Below are 27,482 nucleotides of genomic sequence, written 5' to 3'. Positions count from 1 at the left end.
CTTCTTCTTCTTCCTTTTCTTCTTCCTTTTCTTCTTCTTCTTCTACTCCTTCTTCTTCTTCTACTCCTTCTTCTTCTTCTTGTCAGTGAGCTCTCAGAGGCGGTAAATAAACGCTCAACATTCATTCATCAGCTGTGAGAGTTCAGTCACTCCTTGTTGTGGATGTAAACATGACCCACTTCCTTAACGGTGATGCTTCGCTGCTGAGTTAAAGCTCTGAATGTCGAGTTCAGCACCTTTAAAGAGATCCTCCTATATGGCTATAACATGGCATGTTTTTAAATGTGCAAATGGGGTACAATAGTAGAACCAAAAGTCACAGCACTCTGATTCTGTAATGCCATTTTATTATAATTAAATTGATCAAAAATAGTGAATATAAACGTGAGTAGATTAGAGTTCTCAGGTCGAGTGGGCCGGTCCTCCTGAGCTCCACAGTCTGAACTCTTAGATGTGAATATCGAATTCAATAAAAAAGTATCTGCAGTAAGAGAGAAGATTTGTTTTCGTAATTTGGGTGAGCATAAACATAGTTGATTAGAAATGAACCAGAAACCAATAACGCTATAAAACATCATGTGAATAAAAGTCCCATTGACTGAGATCACACAAGACATTGACACTCATATCCGTATATATATATACATAATATAAATATTTATATATATATAAAAATATATATAAATATATATATATATATATATATAAATATATGTATATTTTATTTATATATTTATATAAATAAAGAGTCCCTTGCATCTCGTATGGGTTGTACAGTAATTCCCGTATTTAGTCTTTCCGTTACTTCCTGGTTTAAATCTATTGGTGTCAAATTCCCAACCGTCCAGCTAAGACATTCCAGCTTTAGTGTTTTATCGATTATTGTAAAAGAAAAAGAAGAAAAAAAGCCAAAAAAGAAAGAAAGCGTGTGTGGACTCACCGTAATACTGGAGCTGCTCTGTGGAGCAGAAACCATCCGAGGCGGAGAGAAACCCCCCGGCCGAAAAGCTCATCTCCAACTCAGTCCACTCTCTCATCTGGACAGAATATCCTCTCTCCGGCAAGTAATACAGGATTTATCTTCACACGCGCACTTGCAAAGACATAAACACACACACACACACACACACACAGTCAATTACTCAGAGGATTCACAGACATGAAGGATCTGGGAAGTGCAGAAACATTCCTCTATCCCCAGGATGCGTCCAGGTCTCTTAGCTGTAGAGGCTGAGATCCCGTCCTATTTATAAAAAAAACCTAAAAAACAGAGAGAGAGAGAGAGAAAGAGAGGGCACGAGTGCAGCTGAGGCTCTTGGTCTGTGGTGGACGACGTGCTGGAGGAGGTCTCAGTCGTCCCCCGGGGGGGGAGAGACGAAAGGGAGAGCTGGGGACACCCATGAAGGAGAGGGATGTGACTCGGGTCCAAACAGCTGGAGCCGACCGGGACTTCACAGATCAGAGGACCGCGGATGATGGAGGGATGGAGGGAAAGATGGAGGCTTTCTCCCCACAGAGTGAAGGACACCCAACACTCATTGAGTGTGCATCTGTGTGTGTGTGTGTGTGTGTGTGTGTGTGTGTGTGTTGAGGTTTTTCCTGAATGGATGTATCCCAGAGTGCAACAGCTTGGGTGGGAATATTTTTTTTTTTAAACATTTCTTCTCAGTTTAATCTTGATGAGTTGAAATAAAGTAATTAACCTCGTTAAATCAATTGTTTTATAACGTTTTTCATGGACTACTTTGTGACGCTTGCTACACTTAACGTGTGTCTGTGTGTGTGTGTGTGTGTGTGTGTGTCCTCCAAGCCTTCGGGAGTGTGTTTACTCTGCTTTTGTTTACCGCTGTTCTGTTTGTGTTGCAGTTAATATTGGACAGGAGTTAGATTTAAGGGGCTCGGGGACCTCCCCCTCCCCCACAGACAGTCAACCGGGCCGGGGGGGGGGGGGGGGGGGGCCAGAGCAAGAGGCCTGCAGTCGCCCGGCGGAGACAGAGGAGTGACCTCTCGACACTGGCCCGTGAATCTCTGAGCCCCCCCCCCCCTACCCTCGCTTGACATGCAGCATGCTTACTGAGGATTAACGGTGTCCTCCCACCCGCCTATCATCCCTTTCACTGGCTCATTATGGGAACCAGGGGCCGGTGGATAGCAGAGGGGGGGGGGGGGGGGGCTCAGAGATTCACGGACGCTGTAGCCTTCACCGGGGGGGGGCGGGCGATCCCGATCGATGCCGGTGATAGATGACACAGGAATGTGGGTGCTGGCTACGCGGCGTCTCTCCTTTGAAGATTGTGTCCAAAGGGTAAACCGACACACACGCGTGGCGTCACGGTCCACCATGACGACACGGCTCGGGGAGAAAATATACTAATGGAAGCAGAAATTAACAAAAATATTGAACGCTGAAAGCCTGCCGTTACGCGGGGGAAAGATAAGACTAATAGCCATATTGATATTATTATGACAGAATCCAAATGCACTTCATTGATATAACACGACAGTATTATGTTTCTCCATATTGTAACGAGATGTTTCTGTCGCACGGCAGTGATTTGAGCTGAACGTCAACATCGCGTCAACAACAACAAATGCTGACATGCAATATTTGAGCAGGTTTTCCATGTTCTCCCTCTTTGATAGCGGCTTAGCATGCTGACTTTGTTTAGCAGTACACAAAGAGTAGAGCTGAGGCCGATGGGACTTTTGCAGAGAGGTTTTCTCACCAACCAATTTAAACATCTGACCTGAAGATGACACCAGAGGGGAAAGTCAGCGGACCTCCAATGTTCTTCTACAATTCACTCTCGTTTCATGGCAATCCATCCGTCAGTTGTTGAGATATTTGACTTAAAGCCACACATGTCTTTTTGACATCAAGATGAGGTCATAAGGATTCATCCACTGGGGACCTTGAAAGTTTCTACCAAATATTCTGTTAATCCTCCGAGTAGATTTTGAGTAGTTAACCTGCTGCTGGCACGAGTGTAGAGTAGGATAACTTTAGGATTTCCCCAAAGTTAGTCGGGTTCATCCTCTGGGCACCATGGAGGCATCAGAGTCGGTAGGATTCATGCCGCTAGCGTTACTAAAAGATCAAATAACTTGGGAGGAACTCCTCACTTTGTTCTTATTGAAACCATCTTGTTTGATCTTCACTCGGACCTAATCTTCTTGACATTACTCCGATAATCTAGATCACAGGTGTCAAACATGCATCATTTCGACGGCTTGAAAGACATGATCACCTTTTCTTCTAGAAATGTAAAGAAAAATGTCCCGTGCTTTTATTTTGAAGGTTTCAAATTAAATGGATTAATGTGGTAATATTAGAGACATTTTCTTATGTACAATATTTCTACACTCAAATAATCAATAATCAAATGCAGTTATTTAACAATATGTTCGAGGAGTTTATAACGTGTTTCCGGCCCTTTAAGAGGACAGCCATGATGCTGATGTGGCCCCCAGTGTAAATGAGTTTGACACCCCTGATCTAGATAGATGCATGAATCCACTGCTGAAGGAGAGGTGGCCCGTTGAGTTTTTTCCTCCATTAAACATCTAGCTGTGCTGTCGTGGCAAAACAAGCGTCGGCCATTCCTCTCGCAAACCGTCTCTGACCTCTGACCTCTGAGGACCGGGAAGGAGACCAGAGAGCAGGCAGCAGCGCTGGAGAGTGACGCTGAACGATGGGGACAACATCCCAGAGCGTGCAAATGTCGCCGTGGATCTTCGGGAGGTGTCACGATGTTGGACACGGGCCCGGCGGGGAGGGCTCGCCCCGTGGGAGACGAGTATCAGGAAAGAGAACAGGGAGCGTAGGGGAGGGAGACTTGGTAACGGATATAAATTGGACTCTGAATTAGGATGTGTGTGTGTGTGTGTGTGTTCTGTGAACCAACGAACTGTCCCAAAAATGACGAGATGAACACCAAAGGGAACCGGAGCAAAAGATTGTCATTTCGACGCAACGCGAACTTCAACAAAGCAAAACAGAAAAAGTGTCAACTTTTCCCTCAAAGTGAGCGATGGCATGTGCAAACCTCCCAAAAGTCATTAGTCCCGAATCACTCGCAGTAGAAAGCTGGAGATAAATTCGGCACGTCGTAAATCGTTGTTCGTGACGTGGTCTCCGTGTGGCCAGCTCCTCTTTATCAGAGAGCCGCCGGCGGGTAGAGCTGCAGCTCGATAATGGTTTCGGGACTGTTTACTGATCCTCGCAGGAAACTGACACTTACATTAAAGTGGCCTCGGGTTCGTGAGTAAAGGTCACAGCGGCGTATGTTCGGGCGTAAGCGAGTGAGAGTGTGCTTGCGGGTTTATTTGGCCGTCGAGAGAAGGAATGTTGAATGTCGAATATTCGTTGTCACTACTTAAAATTAGTTTGAAACCATTTCCTATGATCGGTTGAGGTTGCTTTGTTTTCTGTGGTTTAAAAGCATTCTGGATGCAATCAATGCATTACACGAGGACTTGAGTCTGAGTTTTGGTTTTACTCATGCTGTGATAAAAAATAAAATATTTATATATCTATATATTATATTCATATATAAATATATATTATATTTTATATATATATTTATATATATATATATTTTTTAAATTGTCTGTCACTGTTTTATGTTGTATCTCTGAATCATTGCTTAATGTGCTACTGCTGTCTTGGCTAGGACACTCTTGTAAAGAATATATTTAATTCCAATGAGGTTACAAATTTTAAAAAAATTTAATTTAAAAAATATAATTTAAAACAAACAAAACATTAAAAACAAGTGTATCTTAATGCATCATGTAAAAACTGACCCATAATATATAACATCTGGACTTTTTATCCGCTGGTGGGAATCACATTGAAGATCTTTCCTCGTTACAGCTGGAATTGCATTGATATTGCAAAATACTACAAATGTGATGTCAAAAACTTCCTTTCATCACTTAAAAAAAACAACAGAACACTACAAGAGACAATACAGGATAGTAGCGTGCTGCTCTTTTGGTTATAAATCTGTGCGTTGGCCTCTGAACCTTTGTGTCCACGCTGCAGTCGTGTTAGTTGGGAGCCGAGCTGGTGGACTCACCTCTGATGGTGGGAGCGTTGCTGCTGCACCGAGTGTCCCGACGTCCTCTCCCTTTGTCCAACTATCCGACTTTTTGTAATGTTGACTTCAGACCAGCCTCCATCCCTACACACACACACACACACACACACACACACACACGTATAATCACAGAGTAAACAGACGGCTGCTCTTGATGTGTGTTTTAGCTGGACGTGCGGAAACCTGACCAAAGATCTTGTTTTCCTGTAAATGTTCTCTTGCAGGACACAAGTCTGTCAGTGGGGAGAAGAAATGATATATATATATATGTATATATATATACATAAATATAAATATATATAGAGAGACACCTTTTCATACGAATATTTGGGGAAACGTTGAAAATTGCATTTAGAGGCAAAGTCTAGTGTGACCGACGAGGGATAAGTTGAAAAGTTAAGATATTTTCAGAAATGGGAAATTTTAAATATCCTAAATTATCCATAAAGATCAGCCAGCACGATTTTGGATTTTGGTCTTATTATTCCATTAAAATAGGGTCTTTGAATAAAGGTTTTTAAATAGATAAAGTAAATAAACAGGTTAGTAAATAAATATTAAGTAAATTAAATGGGGCCTTTTGGTTGGAATAGGGATTTGAACCGGCAACCTCTGAGTCACAAGGGACCCCTGCTCTTGCCTTACTTGAAGCAACTGGAATCCTCTCATTAAAGAATTCCCAGTATGGAGTGTTTATAAACAGCCTCTTGTTCATCCCTCGTGATGGATGGACGCTCCCTATCACCGTTCTTCCCGCTTAGCAATCTCTCTGCCACTGTTTCACAACCCTCCACCCCCAAAATACTCTGGAGCCATGAGTCTCCGCGCTGACCTTGCTTCCTCGGTGGGTGGGCCCTTACTGGTTGACTGTGCACGATTGCATTATGTTTGATAGTGAGGGAAAGTGTGTGTGTGTGTGTGTGTGTGTGCACATGCGGGGGTGTTACGGAGGGAGGCGGGTGCAACTGAGAGGCCAGTGTGAATCTTCGAATGACAAAAAAACCAACACGGCTGTCAAGGCCTCCCAGGAGCAGGTCACACACACACAAGTCAGCAGGGCTGGAGGTCAGCTAAGGCAAAGGTCAAGAGCAAGGCCTTGACCTCTGCCAGGCTGGTAGATGGAGAGAAAACTCTAGAGGTGTTTTTCTTCATTAAAAAACAAATCTATATCTCAGTATGAAGATCATCCTGAATGACTGAAACAAAATGAACAGAGAAAAAGACGTATTTATTGTTCAATCTTTACAGGACACTGACCTACAGAACATATTCAACATTTCTCAAAATACAAATCTGACTTTTGTTGTGCAAAACAGTGAGAATTAAATAAAATGTCTATTAAACATTGTAGTGAAAAGCATGTTGCAACTTTTATCACCAGTGCAAACTTGAATCGGTCAAGCGTCTACTTCATTTGTTTTATTAGCTTTAAAAAATCAAAATAAACAATTCTCAACACTGCGATTAAAGCACTTGGTGACACCATCACTTAAAGATGCACCAAAGACAATACACACTTATGCGGTCGACGCGTGCGTCACTGCAACAGGAGGAAACGGGGCTGATTGCAGCTGAAGCGTCGACGCCGTCAAAAGTGTTTGGCAACTTCAAAAACATCTGAATAATTCACGGAGAGCAGAATTCTGACATCTGCAGGAGGTCTGAAATCAACTGGAGGCGGTGATCTAAAATCTGGAGGATTTCAGGTCGACGGGAGCTTTTTTTTAAATCCGTGAAACCCCCGATCGACCGTCTACGACTCAACCGCCGAGAGAATCGTAAATCCCATCGCTGCAGCCGAGCGCCGGTCGGCGGCTCCGTCGGTCTCGGTACTTTTTGCGGATGAAAACAAAGTGCAACCGTAAAAATAGAGCGTCATAAATTACACTATAAAAGAAATCCAACAAGAAATTGTTCTTTCATCCCGATTCTGTTGGATGTGTGATGTTGAGGATTCGCTGGAAGCATCGTGTCCGTCCGGCGTCCCCACCGGCGCCCTCTTGGTTTAGCTCCCAATCAGAGGCTCTGTCTCCCCGGGGCCGGCGGCGCCCTCCAGCGTGGCTTTGCGGTACATTAGGAACTGGAGGGAGATCTGAACCGCAACGTTAAGGACATTTACAAGAAATCCTGGGGGAAGAAAAGCACCAAGAAAACACGACAAACTCGAGATCATATTTCACCATAAAGTGAAGACATATTTATATATTTCAATCACTTCAATTTGCAAATGTGTTGCATATTCACAAATAAAGTTGCATTTGTAAAAATGAACCTTGAGAGATAACACACACACACACACACACACACACACACACACACACACACACACACACACACACACACACACACACACACACACACACACACACACACACACACACACACACACACACACACACACACACACACACACACACACACACACACACACACACAGACCTTTGATGCTGTATATTGTGTTTCAGTCATGAGGGCTAATCCCATCTGATGACATGTCCCCACGGCTTTAAAATGGCGCACGTAAGCGGGACATTCTTTTAAAAAGGATACAACGAGGTCCAATAAGAGGGTGCCGAGGCTGCCGATGAGCCAGGGCAAATGGTGGATTATGTAGCTTTTCTCGCCCTGGCCCTCATCGGGGTTCTTCAGCAGGACACTCAGGCCGTACGAGGTGTTTCCCAGGATGACCAACCCGAACAGGAAGTAAGAAACCCCCTCCGTCGACTTCCTCTTGAACTGTGGGGAGAAATGAGAGGACGGGAAACAAATATCTTTTTAGAGGCAGTAACACACATCCACCACCTCGTACCGGACAGCAGAGTGAGACGAGCAGATCGAAGAGGCAGTCGTCCACGCCGTCATTGCATCACAGGCACTGGCGTTTACAAATCTTGCCTCTTTCAGTTTGATCTACATTTGTCGTCGGGTGCAGATTCAAACAAAACATTCAAGACACAACTTGTGATGCCATCACAGCTTCTTTTGAGTCTATAATAATCATTTCACGTCCATGTCTACACATCTTATTTATCTTTAGCTATACCTGTCATTTTAAATTCCCATTTTTGAATGCTACTTATTGGGTACACGTGGATACCCGAGCCAATATGGGACCTCTGAATTGTATCGTTTGGAACTTGTTGCATTGAAAGCACTTTAACCAACAATAGTGCAATACAAAAATATGTGAAATATAAACTGTAAAAATTAAAAATCAGAAAATTCACAATAAACAGTGATGCTGAAGTAATATTATCAGGATACTTATTCTGATAATAATTCATTTAATTAATATCGTGCTTTTAAAAAAGGTACTCAAAGACACTTTACATGTTTCATTCATACACCCGTCTACAGGGAGGAATTCAGGGTTAAGTGTCTTGCTCAAGGACACATCATCTAGGGCGGGGATTGAACCACTAAGCCCTTCATTAAAAGATGTACTGGCTAAGCACTGAACCACAGCCGCCCAATTTGAATTAGCCATGTGTTATTGGTGTTAGTATAAGTATCAGCAAACGACAATAGATAGATAGATGATAGATGTATACTTTATTGATCCCGCAAGCGGGAAATTACAGTACAAAGGAAAGGAGCCAGTCTGACATACTCACATTAGTGTGCATCTGTGGAAGTCTGGAGGAGAGGTAGAGAACTGACGACACCGAGCCGATGGAGAAACCAATCATTGCTCTCGTGGTAAAAGCCTGAAGCGACAAAGAGGCAGACGACAACGTTACACCAGCAAAACAAAAAGCCAGACGATGGGTGTTCACCGCCCTCACGACGGGAACAAACCCACGAATATGACTCGCCTTGATGGGACTGAGATCAGCAGTTGAGAGCAAGGCACGACCTCTGAACCCAGGAAGAACCTCTTCGTGTTGGGTGCCTAATCCGGGGAGGCGGGCGAGGCTTGTGGTGAAGCCCAGGACACAGGCGACACCCACCACGTGCAAAACCCTGCTTCCTGGGAAGGACAACACCTGGGTTCAGCACCAATACCAGGAAAGACATCCAAGCACATTCCTCCAGACAAGGGTCACCGGGTCAGAGGTCACCAGTCGTGAAACAAACTCGGCACCATGAGGCATGTTAGACATCACAACAGGCAACAGCGATAACTCTCGTCCTCCATCTGGACAAGTGTTGGATGATTATCCATCGGCACTGATAAGAGAAGCTTTTTCTTTAAGCAGCCAAGTCGGATCAAACTGATCTTAGAAAAAAAAGCAGCGCCGTTAGTGGTGGCTGAATCAATAAATTAACATGGTACTTATTGTGCATTTGTAAAATTGAGGAGTAACAAAATAAATAACTCACTTTCTAACATCTTGTTCGATATCTTGTAGTACATGTACATGCTCAGCATCAACAGGTCAGCAAACATATAATAAACGGCTGTATATGTCTGGATGACAAGGAGAAAGACACATGCAACAGGTCACAAATAAAGAATTTAAATAACCAATTATTCATGAAAGTCCCTGATCAATGCACACATAATAATTAGCTGATAATAGCTAAAAATTTGACAATTGTGTTTTTTGCAACACCATTATTAAATAAAAACACACTTTTGTTCCTTAAATAAATAATTGAGATTTTCTTTTTGTTTCTGACTTTCAGAACTTCTAATGATAATTTGCTTTTGACATTGTATCCACCAAATGACTGATCACAATGATTTAGAGACATGGAAACATCTCAGGTCACCTGAAGCGGAAGCTGGTCGGCCAAGAAGGAGCCCACCAGGTTGCAGGTGTCCCCTGCCAACCACAGCAGCAGGAACCAAATGGAGATGGCCCGGTCCATGTTGCCCGTTTTACACGAGCTGTAGTACTGTCTGCAGTGAGAAGGACACGTTATGTAACCACAGCATTACGACTGGATGACAGAGCTCTTCCTCCGAGGGGCACAACACACACAATGCTTACGGAAGAGAAGACACCATGAAGAAGACGATGGACAGGAGGCCGAGGTAAACGCTGGCCATGTCCCTCGCGTCCTGCGCGCACTCCCCGAGTCCTTCCCAAACCCAAATGGACCCGTTGGGACAAAGGGAAGTGAGGTTTCCTTGAGTGGACCACCCGAAGGAAACCCGTGCGAGGACTCCGTCTGTCCTCATCGTCTGCTGGAGCAAGAAAAGGGGGACAAATTAAAGATGAAAGTCCTTATTCTACGACTCCTTTGGACTTCAGACACTAATTAATCGATGCTTCCCAGGTGTGGAGTTTTCCGGAGCTTCAACACACATTTGAACCCGCCAGACGATAAAGTACAAAGAGAGCAACACTACGCGGGTTAAAGGCCGTTAAACAAATAAATACAGACCGTTTCTTTCACAATTGTTTTCTGTTACGCCGGTTCGAGCAATACAAAAAAGTGTTGGTGTGTGTGTGTCTTCATTTATACATTCCTCAGCTATAAATAACCCACTTGTTGTTGTTGTTGTTGTTTCACACTGAAGTCACAGAATCACGTTCAAACTAATCGTTAGTTAGCCACTTAGCTAACGTTAGCTAGCAACTTTACCCGCCGACTAACGGTTGGTTGTTCCCTGAGAGGGTCGAAATATAAAAAAAAAGAAATGTACCACACTGGAAATGAGTAAAACAAATGTGTGTCTCGCCTGTGTGGCCGCTGACATGCCGACAGAGTCCCTCGCTGAACAGAAACCTCTCCGACACTGCGGCAAAAAACACAGAGGCAGGCTAGTAAACAAGCCGGGCCCGTGTCCGCGCGCTGATTGGTCGTTGGGGTTGACGCGTCACCGCAGGCTGGTCGGAACTGGGGCACGTGACTTGCGCCTCTACTCTGCCTTTATTAATAATACATCTAAAATTGGCTTCGGGAAATGTAGATTTCGTCAATTTAATAAGTTATGTATCGTACTTTTTTTTTTCAAACGTTGTGATTTTGAGAAGCATTAAAAAGGGAATATTAAAAAAGAGAACAATTTAGTTTTTACGTTTTTTTGCATTATTGATTATTCTAATGACGCCATGGTGATTATACAATGAGGTCTATATGTCTGTAATTGATCTTGGAGATTCATCTCTTTGATAATTCGTTATGATTGGAAGGCCGATGAAAGAAAAAAAACGTATTCTGATTCAAGTTAAAGTCGAGACTGTTAAATAGACGATTTGGACCGTGAACACATGTGTTACGACCGCGGAACAAGCTTTCGTGTGATCGTCATACATCTGTAGAACTGGGAGAGCCGGTGAGATGTTCCAGCAGGGCTCACACACTTCACACCCTCTCAACACATATCTACAAGCCTCGTTAAATTACATTATTTCACAGTAATCTGGTCATTAGTCCCCGGCGGTCATTAGCCCGAGGCCTCCCGCCATTATATAACTAACTTTGCATTTTAGTATGTGGCTGCGAAAAACAATACAGCTATAAGTGATTATACAACACCAGGTAAAGCGGACCTCTATGCAAATTGTCCCACTAAGTGACCGTTGGAGAGGTCGCGATACGCTTTATGCACACATCATTTTTATCAGTGCTTTTCTCTCGTTCAATATTAAGATAATGATGGATAATTATCCTTACAACAAAGGCAGTACGTTTAAATCGAAACTATGTCCCCAGTTATCTTATCTAAGATGGGCAAGCAGTTATCAACAGAAGAAAAGAAAAAACATCCTACCACGAAGAGGCGATCAGATCCGATGTGACTTCTAAGAGCTACTTCCCGACTTATTTTGGAGGCATGAGGCAAAAACTAAACGCAGTCAGCTGACCGTGAGTCAGACTGACCGACTCAGCGCCTTTCTGTAGTCGTCACGTGCTTCTTATGAAGCGACTCCGACCTCTTGCGTAGTTTAATAGGTCAAAAATGTTCCTTTGGAGGTACTAAAAGTTGCAGTGCGTCGGCGATATGTTTTATGAAGTCAGTGATGACTTCCTCTTGGCAGAGTTTACTGCACCATTTAAAGTCCATTTAAATCACTTTAAATTGAACCAGAATTATCTGAGATACCAAGAATATGTGGAAATGTGTGTTGTTGCTCTTGGCCAACTGCTACTTCTCAGAGGCTCCAACTTACTCGACGCCACAATCTCTGGTATATTTTCAAGAACAGGTTTTTTTATTGATGATGCAACCAAACATCTATTACCGTAGGATTACCTTCAGTGGGCTAGATTCTCTTATTTACACAATGCTTCCACAAAGTAATACAAATACTTGGTTTCATTTCAAAGTATAGCTATAATACATTAAGAACTGCGAACCGAGGAATTGAATGGTTTATAAAGCAACGGTCACAACAAATCTACAAATGAAAAAAAATAAAAGAACGACGATAGAAAAAGAAAATGAGCACTCATTTAACTTTACTGCAAAAACAAGTCCTACTTCGAAACAAATATGTACAGGCAGGTTTATTTTTGAGTGTCCGTGAAATAAGGAGGAAATGCAGCTCTTCTACGTTTCTGGCCTCGAGAGTTCTGTCAAAGGCAGACGTCTTAATGTGGTCCACGGGAATTCCTTCCGGGGCGAGGAGGAGACGACCCGGAGCAGTTTGTACAGTGACTCTTGTCCTTTTCCCTTTCGTCCGCTGCCTCAAACAAAGTGTGGAGACACGAGGAAGACAGTTTCTTTTCCACTTCTCGTTTCCTTTTTTTCCGCCAAAGGGTCCTCACTTGATGTGGAGCACCTTCTCGTCAGTTTTTAACCGTTTGCGTCTGGGCTGTACGAAGTCCTCGTCGGAGTCGTCCGTTTCGCCGTCGTCCATCCTCTCCTTCGTCTCCGGGCACTCGGTTACCGGCGTTTCCGGGAAGCTATGCCCTGGGAACATCTCCTGCAACTTCTCCTCAAAGTACAGGCTTACGGCCTTGCCGGATATCGCCATCTCCGATTCCACCTGGAGGAGGCGGAGGAGGAAGAGGAGGAAGAGCAGGAAGAGAGAGGGGGTGGGAGAAGAAGAGGGTAAAGAGTGATATATGGTGGCAGCAGGTGGTGGGGGCACGATTGGAGCAGGATCAATAAATGGGTTGAAACGGGGAGGGAGGAGGAGGGGGATGAGGAGACAAATTAGATCTGGTTAGGACTCCTCGTGGCAGGGTGGCCCCGGCTCAACGTGGCTGTACAGAGCAGACACATCCGACCGCCCCGTCCCACTGTGGCTCCATGAAGCATTTCCACATCATAGGGAAGTGTCACAATATAATTTAGGCTAGCTTCAAATATTTCCGTACACTTAAAAAGGGTCAAACCAGTGGGGCACAAAGTCAATATTTTCTTTTCAAAAAGGTTGTTACATACACACTAAATAAAAATGAAGAGATTGTGTTAACACCAGGACACACACGTCTATTTATTTATATATATATGTTTACTTATATATATATAAATACATATTTAAATATATACATATATACACACACACATATATATATATATATAGACACACGTATATAAATATATATACACACATATTTATAGACACACACATATATATATATATACATACAAACGTATATAAATATATATATACACAAAACATTTTATATATATATATACACACACACAAAACATTATGAATTTAAATTAATCAAATACTATTGAGTAGTATTATACTCTGACATAACCATTTATTCTAAGTCTTACAAACATATATTCCCGTTCTATTAAAAAATGTTCACCATACGATATGCAGTGCATTAATAACTCAGCGCGCGTCTCTACACCACGCAGCAAGCCTGTCCACGCATTGTGATGTACGCAAGTCTCTCCGCTGCACGCCGCGCCGCACCGTGCTCATACAGGCAGCTGCAGACGGTAATGCTTTCCCACTGCGTTGTGACGGAAGCAGAGCCCCCCCCCCCCCCCACCTGTTCCCCACCAGGTAAACCCCGCTGGCTCTGCTGCCATTGTTTGTGCTGCGTGACCCGTTCAGCAGGCTCAGCCGTCCCCACGTCGAGAGCCGCGCGGAGACGATAGATGTCTAGTGATCGGTAAGAGTTTGCGGTTGGTATATAGCGTGTCGGTTTCGGAAAGATACGGGAAATGTGTTCACACAGACGCCGAATCCAACAAGTATTTTTGCCCCTTAAATAAACTGGTTTCAAGACCTTCGCCGCAAATAGCATAATGAATATAATAAACTTGTTTCAAGACCTCCAGAACCTGTAATCTCAATACAGTTCTTACCACCTCTCCTTAGCATAACATGGAAATAGATGAAATTGATTTCTCAGTCGATCTATGCACAATTTCTGTCTGCATTCTGAAACTATACGAGTGTCTGAGTCTGCTGCGCGGGAATATTTTCTCAACGCTAAGATGAACGAACGGCAGAAACATTTCTTGGAGCTTCAGTGGGAGGAGAACGGACATCTGCCCTCGGTTTGAAACGGCTTACCTGCGTATTAATCTGTTTCTCCTCATCATAAACCTGGATTATTCGAGACATCTAAAAAGGGGCAATAACGTTACAACAAACACAGTGAAGCAGCAGGGGGGGGAAGAAAAGAGTTCACAGCACAGGCAGGTTAATTAAGAACAGATCAGAAATCTGTTTACGGCCTGGAGGTGTGCGTCACCAAGTGGATTCAGCAGAAATTAACAGCAAGTAAAGTCTGCACTCTGTCTGCCTTATACGAGTCCTCCACAGGGAACTACAGGCAACGTGGGGTCACTACATCTCGAGTTTCTAATTCTGCCTAGCGACATCAGCATCTCATGGTGATGCACTTCTTTATGATTATACAACATTCTTGAAATGCCATCAACATATATATATATCCTTAAGGAATGTAGTCATTTACACAGTGGTAAAGAAACAGACTGAACGGTGTCTGAAAAAAATTAATATATATAAAAAATATATATACAATTCTTTATATAATATAAGTTAAATATAAAATATATAAAGAAGATAAATATATTGTTAAAGAAAATATATAAAAATAAATAAATATATATATATCATTTTATATAACCTACATCACTTAAGGTTATGCATGTTGATAGTATTTCAAGATCACAGATTATGTGAAGCCATCAAAGTCTTCAATTAACCAGCGTCAAAGCTCTTCATATTAACTTCTGATGACGTTTATGTTATTATGTCAATGAATTGGTACAGAGGCAACTTTAGGACCAATTCATCAGAACTTGTTTTAATGCTAATGCCTGTGAATATTAGCTTTTTGTTTCAGCGTAAACAGGCTCTCATAACCAACTGCTCGACCAACACTGACCCATTGTACGACAGACACACTAAGCCACTATTCATGAGTTAAAAAGAAACACTTCGACTTAAGAAATTAAATCGGTTGCAATAAGAATTGCGCGACAAGTTTTAAAGCCATCAGCTCTGCAAGATGTCACGATAAAAAACAGTCAACCCATCCGGAAAATCTAGACCGTGACATATGTTACCTGAAGAATTACATTAGTAAATAATGACTTAGTCAAACCCTTAAGAATTTATAAATCTAATAACAAGATGTCTTTCTACAAAATAGGTTTCCTTCAGTGAGAACCCTGCTTGCTGTTAATTTGTGAGACATAATGATGTCATATGAACAATGTAGTTGTGCTGCAGCTCAGCGGCATCGAGATCAACACTGGCCCAATAAAGTGAGGTCTCGGGTTTATTCTTATATCGTCGACTTCTTGACAAAAAGAAGCTTCCTCTAGTGGTAGGAAGGTGAAACACATGATCACATACACAGTGTCCTTTACAGCAGATCCCCCGAGGCCACATATCAAGCAAGATGTAAGTACACACGGCGGTTTAATGCGATCATAAGTAATTAGTTACCCACAACAAAAAGGATCAGACACAAATAATGAAACCCACAATACGGTTCCCCCCCCCTCACCACCCCAATGGCAGAATCAAGTAAGCGTGGTGACCCATTGATGAAAACCATACTTGTGATTTGTCGTTGTGATGCAGACAGTGTTACCAGGGTTCAGACCGTGTGATGGAAGCACAGTGACGACACTGTACTCCACCCCCCACCCCCCAACAGCCAATGTTAGTAGTTGTACAAAACTGGACGCACATTGCAGGCCGTAAGCACCCATTCCCACTGTATTCTCCAATGCCAGACTGTATCTCCACATCAGATTAAAATCATATATCTAAGGCCATATATTTGACCTAAAAGCAATAATTCGTTGGGGCCTTAAAACCGGTCAAATGATTCAGTCCACGCTATTCAATTAGCTGGTGGCAATTTAAACTCCGACTCGTAGATCAGTCTAACCCGTGTCTGCATGCACACACGCACACACACACACACAAGTGGATGCCATTCTCCAAAAGCAGGCTCAAGATTCATGCCGCTCACCTCGTTGAAATTTGCACAGTTTGTGAAGACCAGACGCATATCGGACACAAACTCCTGGATGGCGCGGTAGTACTGGGAGCTCCGCAGCTGCAGCCTCCGCTTCACCTTCTTCAGGTCCATGGGCTGCTTGATGATCTTGTAGTAGTTCGGCACCTGGTTAAAAACAAAACCGCGTCAGACGATATTTATGACCGCAGCGGAGGACGTCGAGGGAGTTTGCGTTTGGCTCGTGAGCGACGGAGGGAGGGGAGGAACAAATGGGGCTGGATTCTGAGGACAGCTGGGGTTTAGATGTTGGCAAAGCCGCTCCGAGATACCACACGGAGAATCAGGCCAAGATAATGAAGTGGCGGGAAAACAAACTTTTTGGAGGGTTATCTCGATGCCATGCCGAGTTGGTGTCCCATGAAAATAGGACTAAATGCCTTTTATTTTTATTGCATTCCGAGCTTCAATTGAGGTATTCCAATAAATCGTTGGATATCTGGCATCATATTGTATGATGTCATCTCCCCAGAAACACAAACACGCGCAAACAAAAACCTCAGAGTGATTCATCGGATAAATGCGTGGAGTCTCTTTTGATGGAATCTACTTTCCTAAAAAGAATATAACTCGCCAGTTTTGTTAACACAAATTAATGTAGGTGTGGACCGAGCACACGCTCACTCTCTCGGTGTGTGTGTGAGAGAGTGTGAGAGTGTAAGAGTGTGAGAGTGTAAGACTGTAAGAGAGTGTGAGAGTGTGAGAGTGTGAGAGTGTGAGAGTGTTTGAGTGTGAGAGTGTGAGAGTGTGAGAGTGTAAGAGTGTGAGTGTGTGAGAGTGTGAGAGTGTGAGAGTGAGAGTGTGAGAGTGTGAGAGTGTGAGAGTGTGAGAGTGTGAGAGTGTGAGAGTGTGAGAGTGTGAGAGTGTGAGAGTGTGAGAGTGTGAGAGTGTAAGAGTGTGAGAGTGTGAGAGTGTGAGAGTGTGAGAGTGTGAGAGTGTAAGAGTGTAAGAGTGTTTGAGTGTGAGAGAGTGTGAGAGTGTGAGAGTGTAAGAGTGTTTGAGTGTTTGAGTGTGTGAGAGTGTGAGAGTGTGAGAGTGTAAGAGTGTTTGAGTGTGAGAGAGACCGGGGAGTATCACATGCAAAGTTTCTGCCAGTGATTAATACACACCAAAGCTGTGAGTCATCACTACTACGCAGCCACTGACGCAAAAAACCCTGCAAATAGTCAAATCCTATTACTATTATATGAAACGTTGTTGAATCGATGCAACAAGTGTGTAACTGACACACACCACATATCATAAAAAGCTCTCAAATGTTCCATAAGGCTTTTTTCAGTGTGATAGTTGTAGCTGGAGAGATGACCCAAGCAGTAGCAAGAAGGCTCTTAGCACCTACAGTGCTATAATAACCCCTTAATAGCGATCTTTTTCTAAGACGTGTTTTTGTTCCATTTTTGCCCTTTAATTGATCGCTTTGCAAAATAGAGAGACAGGAAGGGAAGAAGGAAAGCGTACAAAAACGCCCAAGTCATAATTGAACCAGGGACGCCGCGGGCCACAGAGCACGTACCCCTGAACCCCAGGTTACAGGAGACCCTCTCCAACTGTCATCAAAAGTAGGGCTGGATGAAATGTTAATTTTTACAGCTCTTCAACAAGTCCTCTCACAACAGATTTTACGAGTTCATACGATAATGACCCTACCGAGAGCTAACCAGTCAACTATAAACCTCGGAACACAACAAGGATAGACTGCAGTATGCAATAAAACAAATGTAATAATACAAATTTAAAAAAAGTTCAACTTTGAAAAATGAACCTTTCACTTCTGCATAAGAAACAAAAAAGGAAAGAAACAGGACTGAAGACACCATGGCCATCAGGAAGCAGAACAGTGTGTGTGTGTGTGTGTGTGTATCATATGGAGCTACTTACAGAGCTAGAAACAGGTGCCCTGAAGCCCCCACTGAGCACATGACAGAAGATGTGCAGCAGCAGGCGTTCACATTTCTGCAGAGAGAGAGAGGGAAAAAAAAGAAGAGATTATTCGTTGCCTTATATGAATCCCGAGGAGGCCTTTGAAGGTGTGCTGGCTGTACTGACCCTTTGGTCCTCTGGACTCAGGTCCTGCTCTCCTTTGACTTTCTTGCTGTCGTCACAGAACTCTATCTCGGGGGCGGTCAGACTCCGACAGAACGTGCAAAGAAAGTCACCCCTGAGACGAAAAAGAAAATCACACAGGACATTATGTTAACGTTACCTTCAATGACCTGCACGGTCACTTCACTGCAAGCTTAAGCCAAGCGATGAACAGTGCGCCAAGATACTACGCCGGGGCAAGAATGAGCCCGGAACTACAACTTGTTCCTCTGTTGCATCCCATCTGTTCTGCATACAGGATTCCCACCTTCAAAATGTCCCCAGGACTTTCCCACTTTCGGTGATGATCGAGCTGGTGACAGGCGGGACCATTTTTTTATCGATTATATTAACCATTGCTGCCTGAATTTAAATAACTGAAAGTCTGAAAACCAATCAGAAAATTCGGCGCCTACAATTTAGCTCGAATGATGAATCTAGATTGAACTTTTCATACTTTAAGATCAGTTTATCACCAAACTTTTGCCCCTTTTCTGATTATATCAAGTGGAGTCTTTGACGAGGATAATCACACCCACTGTGAGCTACAAAAAGGGAAACATTTCATGTCATTTTACCAAAACAATGCAGCGTTGTGTTTTAAGAGACAATGCCAGCAATGGGAAGAAAAAAAGATTACAATTAGGGGCCGATCACATTAGACGCTTCTTGTCAAAGCCGCCTTTTTGCCAGTAGAGCGGGCCTGCGCACGCAACCGGACGATAAAACTTCGTTTAAAAAAATGGATTCAAGCGGACGTCGCGCTCTTGCCCTCGCTGTGTGTGTGGGATGAGGAGGAGGAAAAATCCCCGGAGGTTTTTGGTTCACGATATATTTATAAGAAAAAGGAAAGAATACCACCATCTATTCCTCGATGACGAGCGCTTTGAGTTGTACTTCCGGCTGAGCAGGAGTCAGTTGGTGTCGTGTTTCGATTTAGAATTATAAAGCTCTTCGTAATGAAATACCGCTGATATTAGTGTCTCGTCGGAGTTTGCCATTTTCTTTTGAATTTCCCGCTGTTCATGCCACACGAAAACAGGAAGGGAGTGGTAAAGTAATAAAGCCCGCCTCTTGCTTGATCTGATTGGCTGCCTTGGACGAGTGACATTGATGCGCTTAACATTTTTGAATATTTGAACTTTGATGCGCGCCTAAAAACGCGACGCGCGGCATTTAAAAGGCGCGCATTAAAGGCGTAGCGTAGGAGAACATTGGTTTTGCTAGCGACGGTGTGTTAAGCTTCCCATTCATCATCATCATCATCATCATCCAACCTACATGTGCAACAAAGTGATTCGAGTTGGGTTCTTCCAAGGTTTCCCTGCGCATGTTATCTTTCCAATCTTTGTGGTTCTTCTTGTGTGCATGTGCATGGTTCCGTATGACATGTTGTGGCAGTGTGCAACAGCAGTTAAATTGTTCTTTTAAAAAAAAAAAAATGCGGCACCAAGACTAATTGAGCGAGACGGATCACTTACGTTGGGAAGATCTTTATGGTGGGCACATGGCATTTCATGTGGAACACCTTGGGGCAGCGGTCGCAGCACAGCAGGTCACCGCCGTTGTTACAAACGGCACACCAGTCTTCATTCGGGTCGTCCTCTTTCCCACCAGAACTGCCCGTTCCGGTCGGTACCCCTTTGGCGTTCGTCCCTTGGTTGGAGTTTCCATTAGTGAGGGGAGTGTCCACCGTGCTGCTGCCGCCGCCGTTCCCGAAGAGTAATGAGGTAGAGGAGGTGGCATTCAAAGAAGAGGTGGCGGCGGCATTGGAGCCGTTTAGTCCAAAACAAGGAGTTTCGGATTGGGGTTCTGTTTTGATGAGCTCCCCTAAAGCCCTGAGAGCGTCTAGACCAGCAGATACAACTCCCATTACAGGAAGGGAGCTGTTCTCCTGACTGCTCATCTGGGGGGGGGGGAAAGAAGAAAAAAGCACAGACCCACACACAAATACATGAGTTGGTTTTAAGCCAAGATAGACAGATAGAGATTTTATATATATATATATACATATGTATAGATACACATATACATATATATACATACATATAAATATATCGATTTTAATGCAAAGTAGCGTGAATATGTGTGAATAAACTTGATTTACAAGCATAGTCTTGTTTTGGAGTAAATTGATTCGTGTGTTTTTCTGTTTTTGCTGTTTGTCCTGGCGATTCGAGAATCGCCATCCCACCCACCCGACTCTGAATCTCAGAGCCAACCCTGTCACAGGTCAGGGCAGCTCTGTGTGAGATGCACAGAGTAAATTCCTGCTGGAAATCACTCTATACAGGACTGTCTCAGAAAATTAGAATATTGTGATAAAGTTCTTTATTTTCTGTAATGCAATTAAAAAAACAAAAATGTCATGCATTCTGGATTCATTATAAATCAACTGAAATATTGCAAGCCTTTTATTCTTTTAATATTGCTGATTATGGCTTACAGCTTAAGAAAACTCTAAAATCCTATCTCATAAAATTTTAATATTTCCTCAGACCAAGTTAAAAAAAAGATTTATAACAGCTGAGTGTTTGTCAAGGCTCAGGAAACCCTTGCAGGTGTTTCGAGTTAATTAGACAATTCAAGTGATTTGTTTAATACCCTACTAGTATACTTTTTCATGATATTCTAATATTTAGAGATAGGATATTTGAGTTTTCTTAAGCTGTAAGCCATAATCAGCAATATTAAAAGAATAAAAGGCTTGCAATATTTCAGTTGATTTGTAATGAATCCAGAATGCATGACATTTTTGTTTTTTTAATTGCATTACAGAAAATAAAGAACTTCATCACAATATTCTAATTTTCTGAGACAGTCCTGTATACAGTCTCTGTTTCGGCGCTCCGTGACGTCACAGCACAGAACCGGAAACAATCGAACGCTAGCACGCTATCAGCATCTGCTAGCTAAACAGCGCATTAACTGTCTTCTCTTTAACTACTACACACTTTATAACTATCAAAATATATCACCGCCAAAGCGAGCGAACACAACACTATTTTATATATGGAGCTTGTGTACGTTTCTCACCTGTAAACACCAAGACAGACTCACTCACATTAATATCTGCGTCACAGTCTGTGATATGCTGGTCTAACTTGTTTGTTTAAGACAAAAATTACGGCGCCAGTCATGGCAAAACTCGCTACTGCCACCTAATGGCGAACACATGTATCGCCCTGCAGCTACTTCAGGTGAAAGCAGGTGAGTTTTAAGTGAACACAAAGCATTTAAAATAATAATAACAAGAAAATAAGGATGATGGGGGCAAGGTACTAACACACGACAATACAATAACAATTCTGACAACAATATTTGCCCTTAAAATGTCCAGGGTGCCACATATGTATGTATATATATATATATACACATATATATGTATTTACATATATATACAGGACTGTCTCAGAAAATTAGAATATTGTGATAAAGTTCTTTATTTTCTGTAATGCAATTAAAAAAACAAAAATGTCATGCATTCTGGATTCATTACAAATCAACTGAAATATTGCAAGCCTTTTATTCTTTTAATATTGCTTATTATGGCTTACAGCTTAAGAAAACTCTAAAATCCTATCTCATAAAATTTTAATATTTCCTCAGACCAAGTTAAAAAAAAGATTTATAACAGCTGAGTGTTTGTCAAGGCTCAGGAAACCCTTGCAGGTGTTTCGAGTTAATTAGACAATTCAAGTGATTTGTTTAATACCCTACTAGTATACTTTTTCATGATATTCTAATATTTAGAGATAGGATATTTGAGTTTTCTTAAGCTGTAAGCCATAATCAGCAATATTAAAAGAATAAAAGGCTTGCAATATTTCAGTTGATTTGTAATGAATCCAGAATGCATGACATTTTTGTTTTTTGAATTGCATTACAGAAAATAAAGAACTTCATCACAATATTCTAATTTTCTGAGACAGTCCTGTATATGTATATATACATATGTATATATTATATACACACATACATGGGTGGATGACATGACACATGATTTTTCTGTAATTAAGTGTGAATGTTTATTTAGATGCATTTTACCACTTAAACAACACATGGTAGTGAAGCATATTATGGTACTTTGTTTTACAATTATGATTTTGTATGAAATATGTTATTTTTTGATTATATTTTATGGTGAATATGCTAAATGTCCTGCGGTGTGACCGTAACAAAAGGTGAAGCATTAAACTTACACATGAACAAAATAAACCAGAAATATCTTGAGCAGCTAATAACTGCCGTGGCATTATATTGTATATACATTATTGATATTAGGTTTTAATATGCGCAAAACTAGTAAATTAGTATTTACAGCAAAATAACTTTCGGAACGCAAATGCTGTCCTGTGGCGTGACATGGAAAATCAGATTTTTAAACGGCAGTTACATGGACAACTATAGGGGTCCTTAGTCAACCCCCCCTACCAGGAAGCCCCCCAGATGTTGGAATGAACAGTGAATGTTGAAAGATGAGTGTTTACCTCTGATTAATTTCACTGTTTCTGTCAGACAATGAATGTGTCATTTTTTGAGTCCTGTAGTGTGACAGCTGTATTTAAAATTTGTAAAAAATATTTTTCTTAAATTAAACATGAGATGAAAGTGAATAATCAAATAAAAAAACAGCTGTGAAAAATAATCATATGCAGAATTTTAATGAACATTCTGAAAGAGTACTTCTTAAACTTTAAACATACCTAATTTGTACTTGAAATCGATAATAGTAAAATATTTAAATTTGTGTCATAATGACATGTCACACCGCAGGACAAATTGTATAAGAAAAGCTTCAAAAATAATGAAATTATACAAAAAAATCAACGGAACACTAGCAGTTTAAAAAAATTCAGCATTTGAACATTATAATTTCATTCAACTATAATCCTCATGAGAACTTTATTTAAAAAAATACTGTTTCACCCTTATTTATCAACTACCCACATATATATATGTATATATATATATATATGTATATGATAGATAGATATTAAGAAGCACACATCTGAATATGCCCACGGCAAATATTAATAGCTTCTGTCATGCACAAATCCTAGTGCAGAGTGGCTGAAAAGGTTATCACAACTCAAAAGCAATATTTACGACTATTTATGTTGTTAGAAGGGTCCAATGTAAACAGTTATCGGGCATATACATTTTTTGCATATTTTACCACGGGCATTTGTCGGCTTTGGGTAAGATAATAAATAACAACATTGTTGTCAACAATGTAAGCGTATCTTACTATTATACTTGTATCGCACTTTTAAAAACGAGTGGGACTACGTATTCATACCATGCAGGCACTCCTCCCAGAATCTTTGTCCCGCTCCACCTTCAGAGACGAGACCGGACAGCTGTAGCTGTCATCTGTGCTGGGCTCTTGCTTCACCCTCACCTGCTCCACCAAAGCTCCACCTCCTGGCCCCGCCCTCCCCGCAGAGCTACAGCTGGAAAAAGAAAAAAAACAAGACATAAACGGAACATGCAGAAAAGATTATCGCAACCGTTTGAACTAATTACAAACCAATAAATGACTAACTGTGACTAATTGCTACGTTCACAGGGATCATAACCGTCGAGCAGTCTTTTTTTTCTTCATTTGGCCCTTTGAAGTTTGATAGTCTGTAAAGTTAGGCAACTAAAACGTCTTTCCTCAGGGGAGAATGTGCATATTTTTAAAATCATATCTCCATCTATTCGAGTTCCGTAGATGGGGTGAAAAACGCCTGCAGATTTTTGCAGATGTTCTCCCCGTTTCTGGGTGGGGCAGTTGCAAAAATCTGTTGCTCTACTGCTGCTTAAAATGCAACACAGACCTCGTCTCCATCCTGCAACATTGGCTCATGCCGTTTCAGAGCCTTTTGAGAGAGTCTCGTCTGCTCGATATTCACTCGCTCCAAATCGCATCGTTCTGACAACTGAACCAAAGTGTGGTCTTTGGTTCAGTTATTGAATCAGCGAACTTGAACTCTGGCCTGTTTATATGTTTTACACAATTTAAACAGGGTGTTTTGTCACTGTAATAACTCCACATCTTCTTACCTGCCCCTACTACCCGTGCTGGACGTGCTAGAAGGTCGTGCTGGCGTGTGGGCATTCGACAAACCTGCAGACGGAAATAAGATGAGAAACAAAAGACGCAGGTGACAATGAAGCAGCAGTGACCAAGACTTATTGTACAAGTCTCATTTAATTACAGGATCTAGGAAAGAGATGCAGGGTAAGACTCTAACACTAAAGACTTCCATGATGATGCTCTGGAAATTAAAAGGGAAATGACTTCTACATCAAAAGATGACATAGCTTTCATTAAATCCAGTGTATAACATCTGTGTAAAAAGTCACACAACATGTGACGGTATTTTACAGAGGTTAATGGGAGTCCATCTCCCTGAGTGTGTGGGTACCTGAAGATCCAGGCGAGTGTGTGGACAGTGCAGGTGAGGAGTTCATGTCCAAGGAGCCCAGAAGATGCTGCGTGCTGGCTGTGATGTAGCGAGACAGGAGGTGTCCAAGGTTGCTGGAACCGGCGTCCTCCAGCTAGGGGAGCACAGAAGCGGGGGCACAAACAAACGGACAAAAACAAATTGTTTTTGTTAATGAAATTTTTTATGGAAACTAGACTCTCAACCAGGGGAAATATTGGAAAACATCTACTCATTCACCACATCAGATGTTGTAGTTGTGCTTCTACACACTTTTACAAGTCAATGGTACCTTTTATAAGTGTATATAAAATCACAACATTTTACAGTATTTCTAACTCAATTCTTCGCGAAACACGTTCAGCCGTTCATCATAATTGGAATCGTGAGATACTTTCAATAGATGTATTTAAACGACTTTTTGTTCTTGAGCATTGTAGACATTTTTATTTTAAGTCTGAAAAGCAAAATCGAAGAAAAAGTGCCAGCTCCAAAAAAAAAAATCAAATACATGGTTAGAACGTGGCGCACCTGAATGGGCGGGATCTCAGGTAGGCAGGGCAGGTTCTCGGGATTGGTGACGGAGGGGATGAGCTCGATGGGACCTATGATGGGGCTGGCGGGGCCGCAGTGAGCATGGGCACCTGCCATACTGGCGCTGGTCGGACTTGTGGGGTTGGCATTATGAAGGGACGCCACCGGGAAAGGGGCCGCGTGGCCTGGGTTGGAATGCTGCGTAGAAAGAGAGAGAGAGACGGAGAAGGAAAAGAAGATCATAGGGAGGAGGGAAGGACGACAGGAGGTGGGGAGGGGGGATAGGAACAAGGACATTGGTCATTTGCCGAGTTTGATCACAAACATTTTGTTGTAGAAAAACGACATGGTTGCATGAACATGCATTTGGGTGACACATGCTGCACAAGACACAAATGTCAAAGTAGGAAAAAAGGTGCCAAACCCCTGATTGTAGTAAGAAACGAAACCTTTGGTGGCTCATCTCAGATTCTATAGACATCTGGACACAAAGAAAAGGAGGCTGGATATAGTGGAGGAGTCTCTTATCTAGTATTGCATGCAGGCAGTACATGTTCATTCTGTACACATATTCAGATGTATATGTATAGATCATTGGCAAAGCATTGCAAAAATAAAAAGGACAGAATGAGGATACAGTACATTTGCACCCTTTTCTGAAAACTCATTTTTTTTTTACATTTTGATTGTGCCGTCGTCTGCGCTCAAGTGTTGGCAATATTTAAATTGTTATTTTATTTGTGCGCACAAAACCTTTTTTCCCCCCCATGTTTGAAAGGTGGCATTACTGCCAAAATCTAAATCTAAAGTATTCAATGCAAAAGTATAATCCTGCTGGTTTTATTCACATTAAAAGACAATTTGCTACTTGAGGAGCATTAGAATTTTTGTAGCACCATGGAGATGTATTTCTGAGTGGGTCCCCGTTTTGTTTCTGGCACACACACAAGGAAACAGTCCTACTGATGGTGTCACACCTGCTAAAGATCAACAGTGCGCAATAACGAAGCCATTATGCTACAATGCGCCAAGGAAGACGTGGAAGAAGACGACTGCAAGCCGGTAAACATGGACGTAAATATAAGGAGGGAAATGCACAACTTTTTTTCTGGAATCTGGGTCGTTACCCAACAATAGGGGCTTCGGTTTCGTCATCGTCATTCTGCTATTAAAGACGAGTTACCCAAACTGAATTCTATGTTACTGCAAATTAAAATGCAGAGTCCCCTTTGCACACAGAATTACAATTTGTCATTTGTCAATGAATTTTAACTTTAATTTGGTCATATTGCAATCAGTCTTCAAACGTGAAAACGGAAAAACAGACATTTTAATGTGTTATTTAATTAAGTAAATTCTTCCATTTCAATACTGGCAGCTCTGAACCTTGTACATGTTGTTGTTGTGTATATTTTTGTTGTGTATTTTTATTCAGTCAATCATTGCAATACAATATTATTATATATATAATATACAAAACAGAAAGACTGCTTATATATGGTTATATATATTCCTATCCTAAATTATTATTATCAAATAAATGAAATGACTCGAGACGGGCACGATTGTTTTAGGCTTATACAAATAGATATTTCACAAGTAGTCAGTCATTAATATCAGTTTGACTTCAGAATCTGCATAAATAATGATTGCTGACTGATAATGGTGTTTTCCATATTTATACACATTTTTACCAATATAGCTTCTTTTTTTTAAAGAATTGTGACCAGTAAACAAATATGTATATAGGAGTGGAACATTTAACAGTTCTGGAGGACACGTACTGGCCTCACCCATTATTTTCAAACATTCTGACATTCCAACATTTCGAAACATACTCTAAAGATTAAAACCCACAATGCAACACACAAACAATCTTGAGAAACTTGCTGGACTCTTACGCTCCAACTGGCCCTAAAATTCTACAGACTTGGTGCAAAAAAGGAAACCTCACTTA

General features: G+C 41.8%; 3 protein-coding genes across 11 annotated transcripts in view; all 3 read right to left on the bottom strand.

Moving 5' to 3' along the window:
* nr1h5 (nuclear receptor subfamily 1, group H, member 5) overlaps nucleotides 1-5,169 on the bottom strand; it is a 13,906-nt gene extending 8,737 nt beyond the window's left edge. Inside the window, exons 1-2 of the mRNA XM_056423654.1 lie at nucleotides 5,082-5,169; nucleotides 941-1,093 (exon numbers count right to left, since the gene is read on the bottom strand). Of these exons, the coding sequence (XP_056279629.1) occupies nucleotides 941-1,037 (97 nt within the window). The 5' untranslated portion in view covers nucleotides 1,038-1,093; nucleotides 5,082-5,169. The remainder of the gene's footprint in view (nucleotides 1-940; nucleotides 1,094-5,081) is intronic.
* Nucleotides 5,170-6,311: 1,142 nt separating this feature from the next.
* On the bottom strand, nucleotides 6,312-11,840 carry slc66a1 (solute carrier family 66 member 1). 6 transcript variants are annotated; one of them, XM_056422972.1, is made up of 9 exons: nucleotides 11,770-11,792; nucleotides 10,735-10,791; nucleotides 10,040-10,233; nucleotides 9,819-9,948; nucleotides 9,426-9,513; nucleotides 8,918-9,072; nucleotides 8,717-8,809; nucleotides 7,653-7,838; nucleotides 6,312-7,194 (listed from the first exon to the last, which is right to left on the bottom strand). In XM_056422972.1, exons 2-9 carry the CDS (start codon nucleotides 10,750-10,752, stop codon nucleotides 7,108-7,110), a joined length of 951 nt encoding a protein of 316 aa, XP_056278947.1. In that variant the 5' UTR covers nucleotides 10,753-10,791; nucleotides 11,770-11,792; the 3' UTR covers nucleotides 6,312-7,107. The 6 variants fall into 6 exon arrangements, with proteins under 6 accessions (XP_056278947.1, XP_056278950.1, XP_056278951.1 ...); XM_056422975.1 differs by lacking the exon at nucleotides 10,735-10,791 and having other exon boundaries at nucleotides 11,770-11,840; XM_056422976.1 differs by lacking the exon at nucleotides 10,735-10,791 and having other exon boundaries at nucleotides 10,040-10,236; nucleotides 11,770-11,785.
* Nucleotides 11,841-12,188: 348 nt separating this feature from the next.
* The window catches only part of trim33 (tripartite motif containing 33), a 28,584-nt gene continuing 13,290 nt past the window's right edge, over nucleotides 12,189-27,482 (bottom strand). Inside the window, exons 11-21 of one of the 4 annotated variants that reach the window (XM_056422852.1) lie at nucleotides 25,950-26,006; nucleotides 25,523-25,723; nucleotides 24,974-25,106; nucleotides 24,609-24,672; nucleotides 23,860-24,013; nucleotides 20,039-20,463; nucleotides 18,522-18,633; nucleotides 18,354-18,428; nucleotides 16,431-16,583; nucleotides 14,489-14,539; nucleotides 12,189-12,988 (exon numbers count right to left, since the gene is read on the bottom strand). In XM_056422852.1, the coding sequence (XP_056278827.1) occupies nucleotides 12,764-12,988; nucleotides 14,489-14,539; nucleotides 16,431-16,583; nucleotides 18,354-18,428; nucleotides 18,522-18,633; nucleotides 20,039-20,463; nucleotides 23,860-24,013; nucleotides 24,609-24,672; nucleotides 24,974-25,106; nucleotides 25,523-25,723; nucleotides 25,950-26,006 (1,650 nt within the window). In that variant the 3' untranslated portion in view covers nucleotides 12,189-12,763. The remainder of the gene's footprint in view (nucleotides 12,989-14,488; nucleotides 14,540-16,430; nucleotides 16,584-18,353; nucleotides 18,429-18,521; nucleotides 18,634-20,038; nucleotides 20,464-23,859; nucleotides 24,014-24,608; nucleotides 24,673-24,973; nucleotides 25,107-25,522; nucleotides 25,724-25,949; nucleotides 26,007-27,482) is intronic. The other 3 variants (XM_056422853.1, XM_056422854.1, XM_056422855.1) reach the window with 3 other exon arrangements.

This window comes from Pseudoliparis swirei, chromosome 9 (assembly GCF_029220125.1).
Source record: "Pseudoliparis swirei isolate HS2019 ecotype Mariana Trench chromosome 9, NWPU_hadal_v1, whole genome shotgun sequence".
In the NCBI taxonomy this organism is placed as follows: domain Eukaryota; kingdom Metazoa; phylum Chordata; class Actinopteri; order Perciformes; family Liparidae; genus Pseudoliparis; species Pseudoliparis swirei.
The sequence above is the reverse complement of the archived record's forward strand: the minus strand, read 5'-3'. Positions and strand labels throughout refer to the sequence as shown.

Bases quoted from the DNA above. Each gene is read 5' to 3' on its own strand.
- slc66a1 (XM_056422971.1), bottom strand. The intron at 9,514-9,818 runs GTGACCTGAGAT...CTTGTCATCCAG, and splicing joins CCGACCAGCTTCCGCTTCAG to ACATATACAGCCGTTTATTA. The intron at 8,810-8,917 runs GCGAGTCATATT...TTGTCGCTTCAG, and splicing joins CTGATCTCAGTCCCATCAAG to GCTTTTACCACGAGAGCAAT.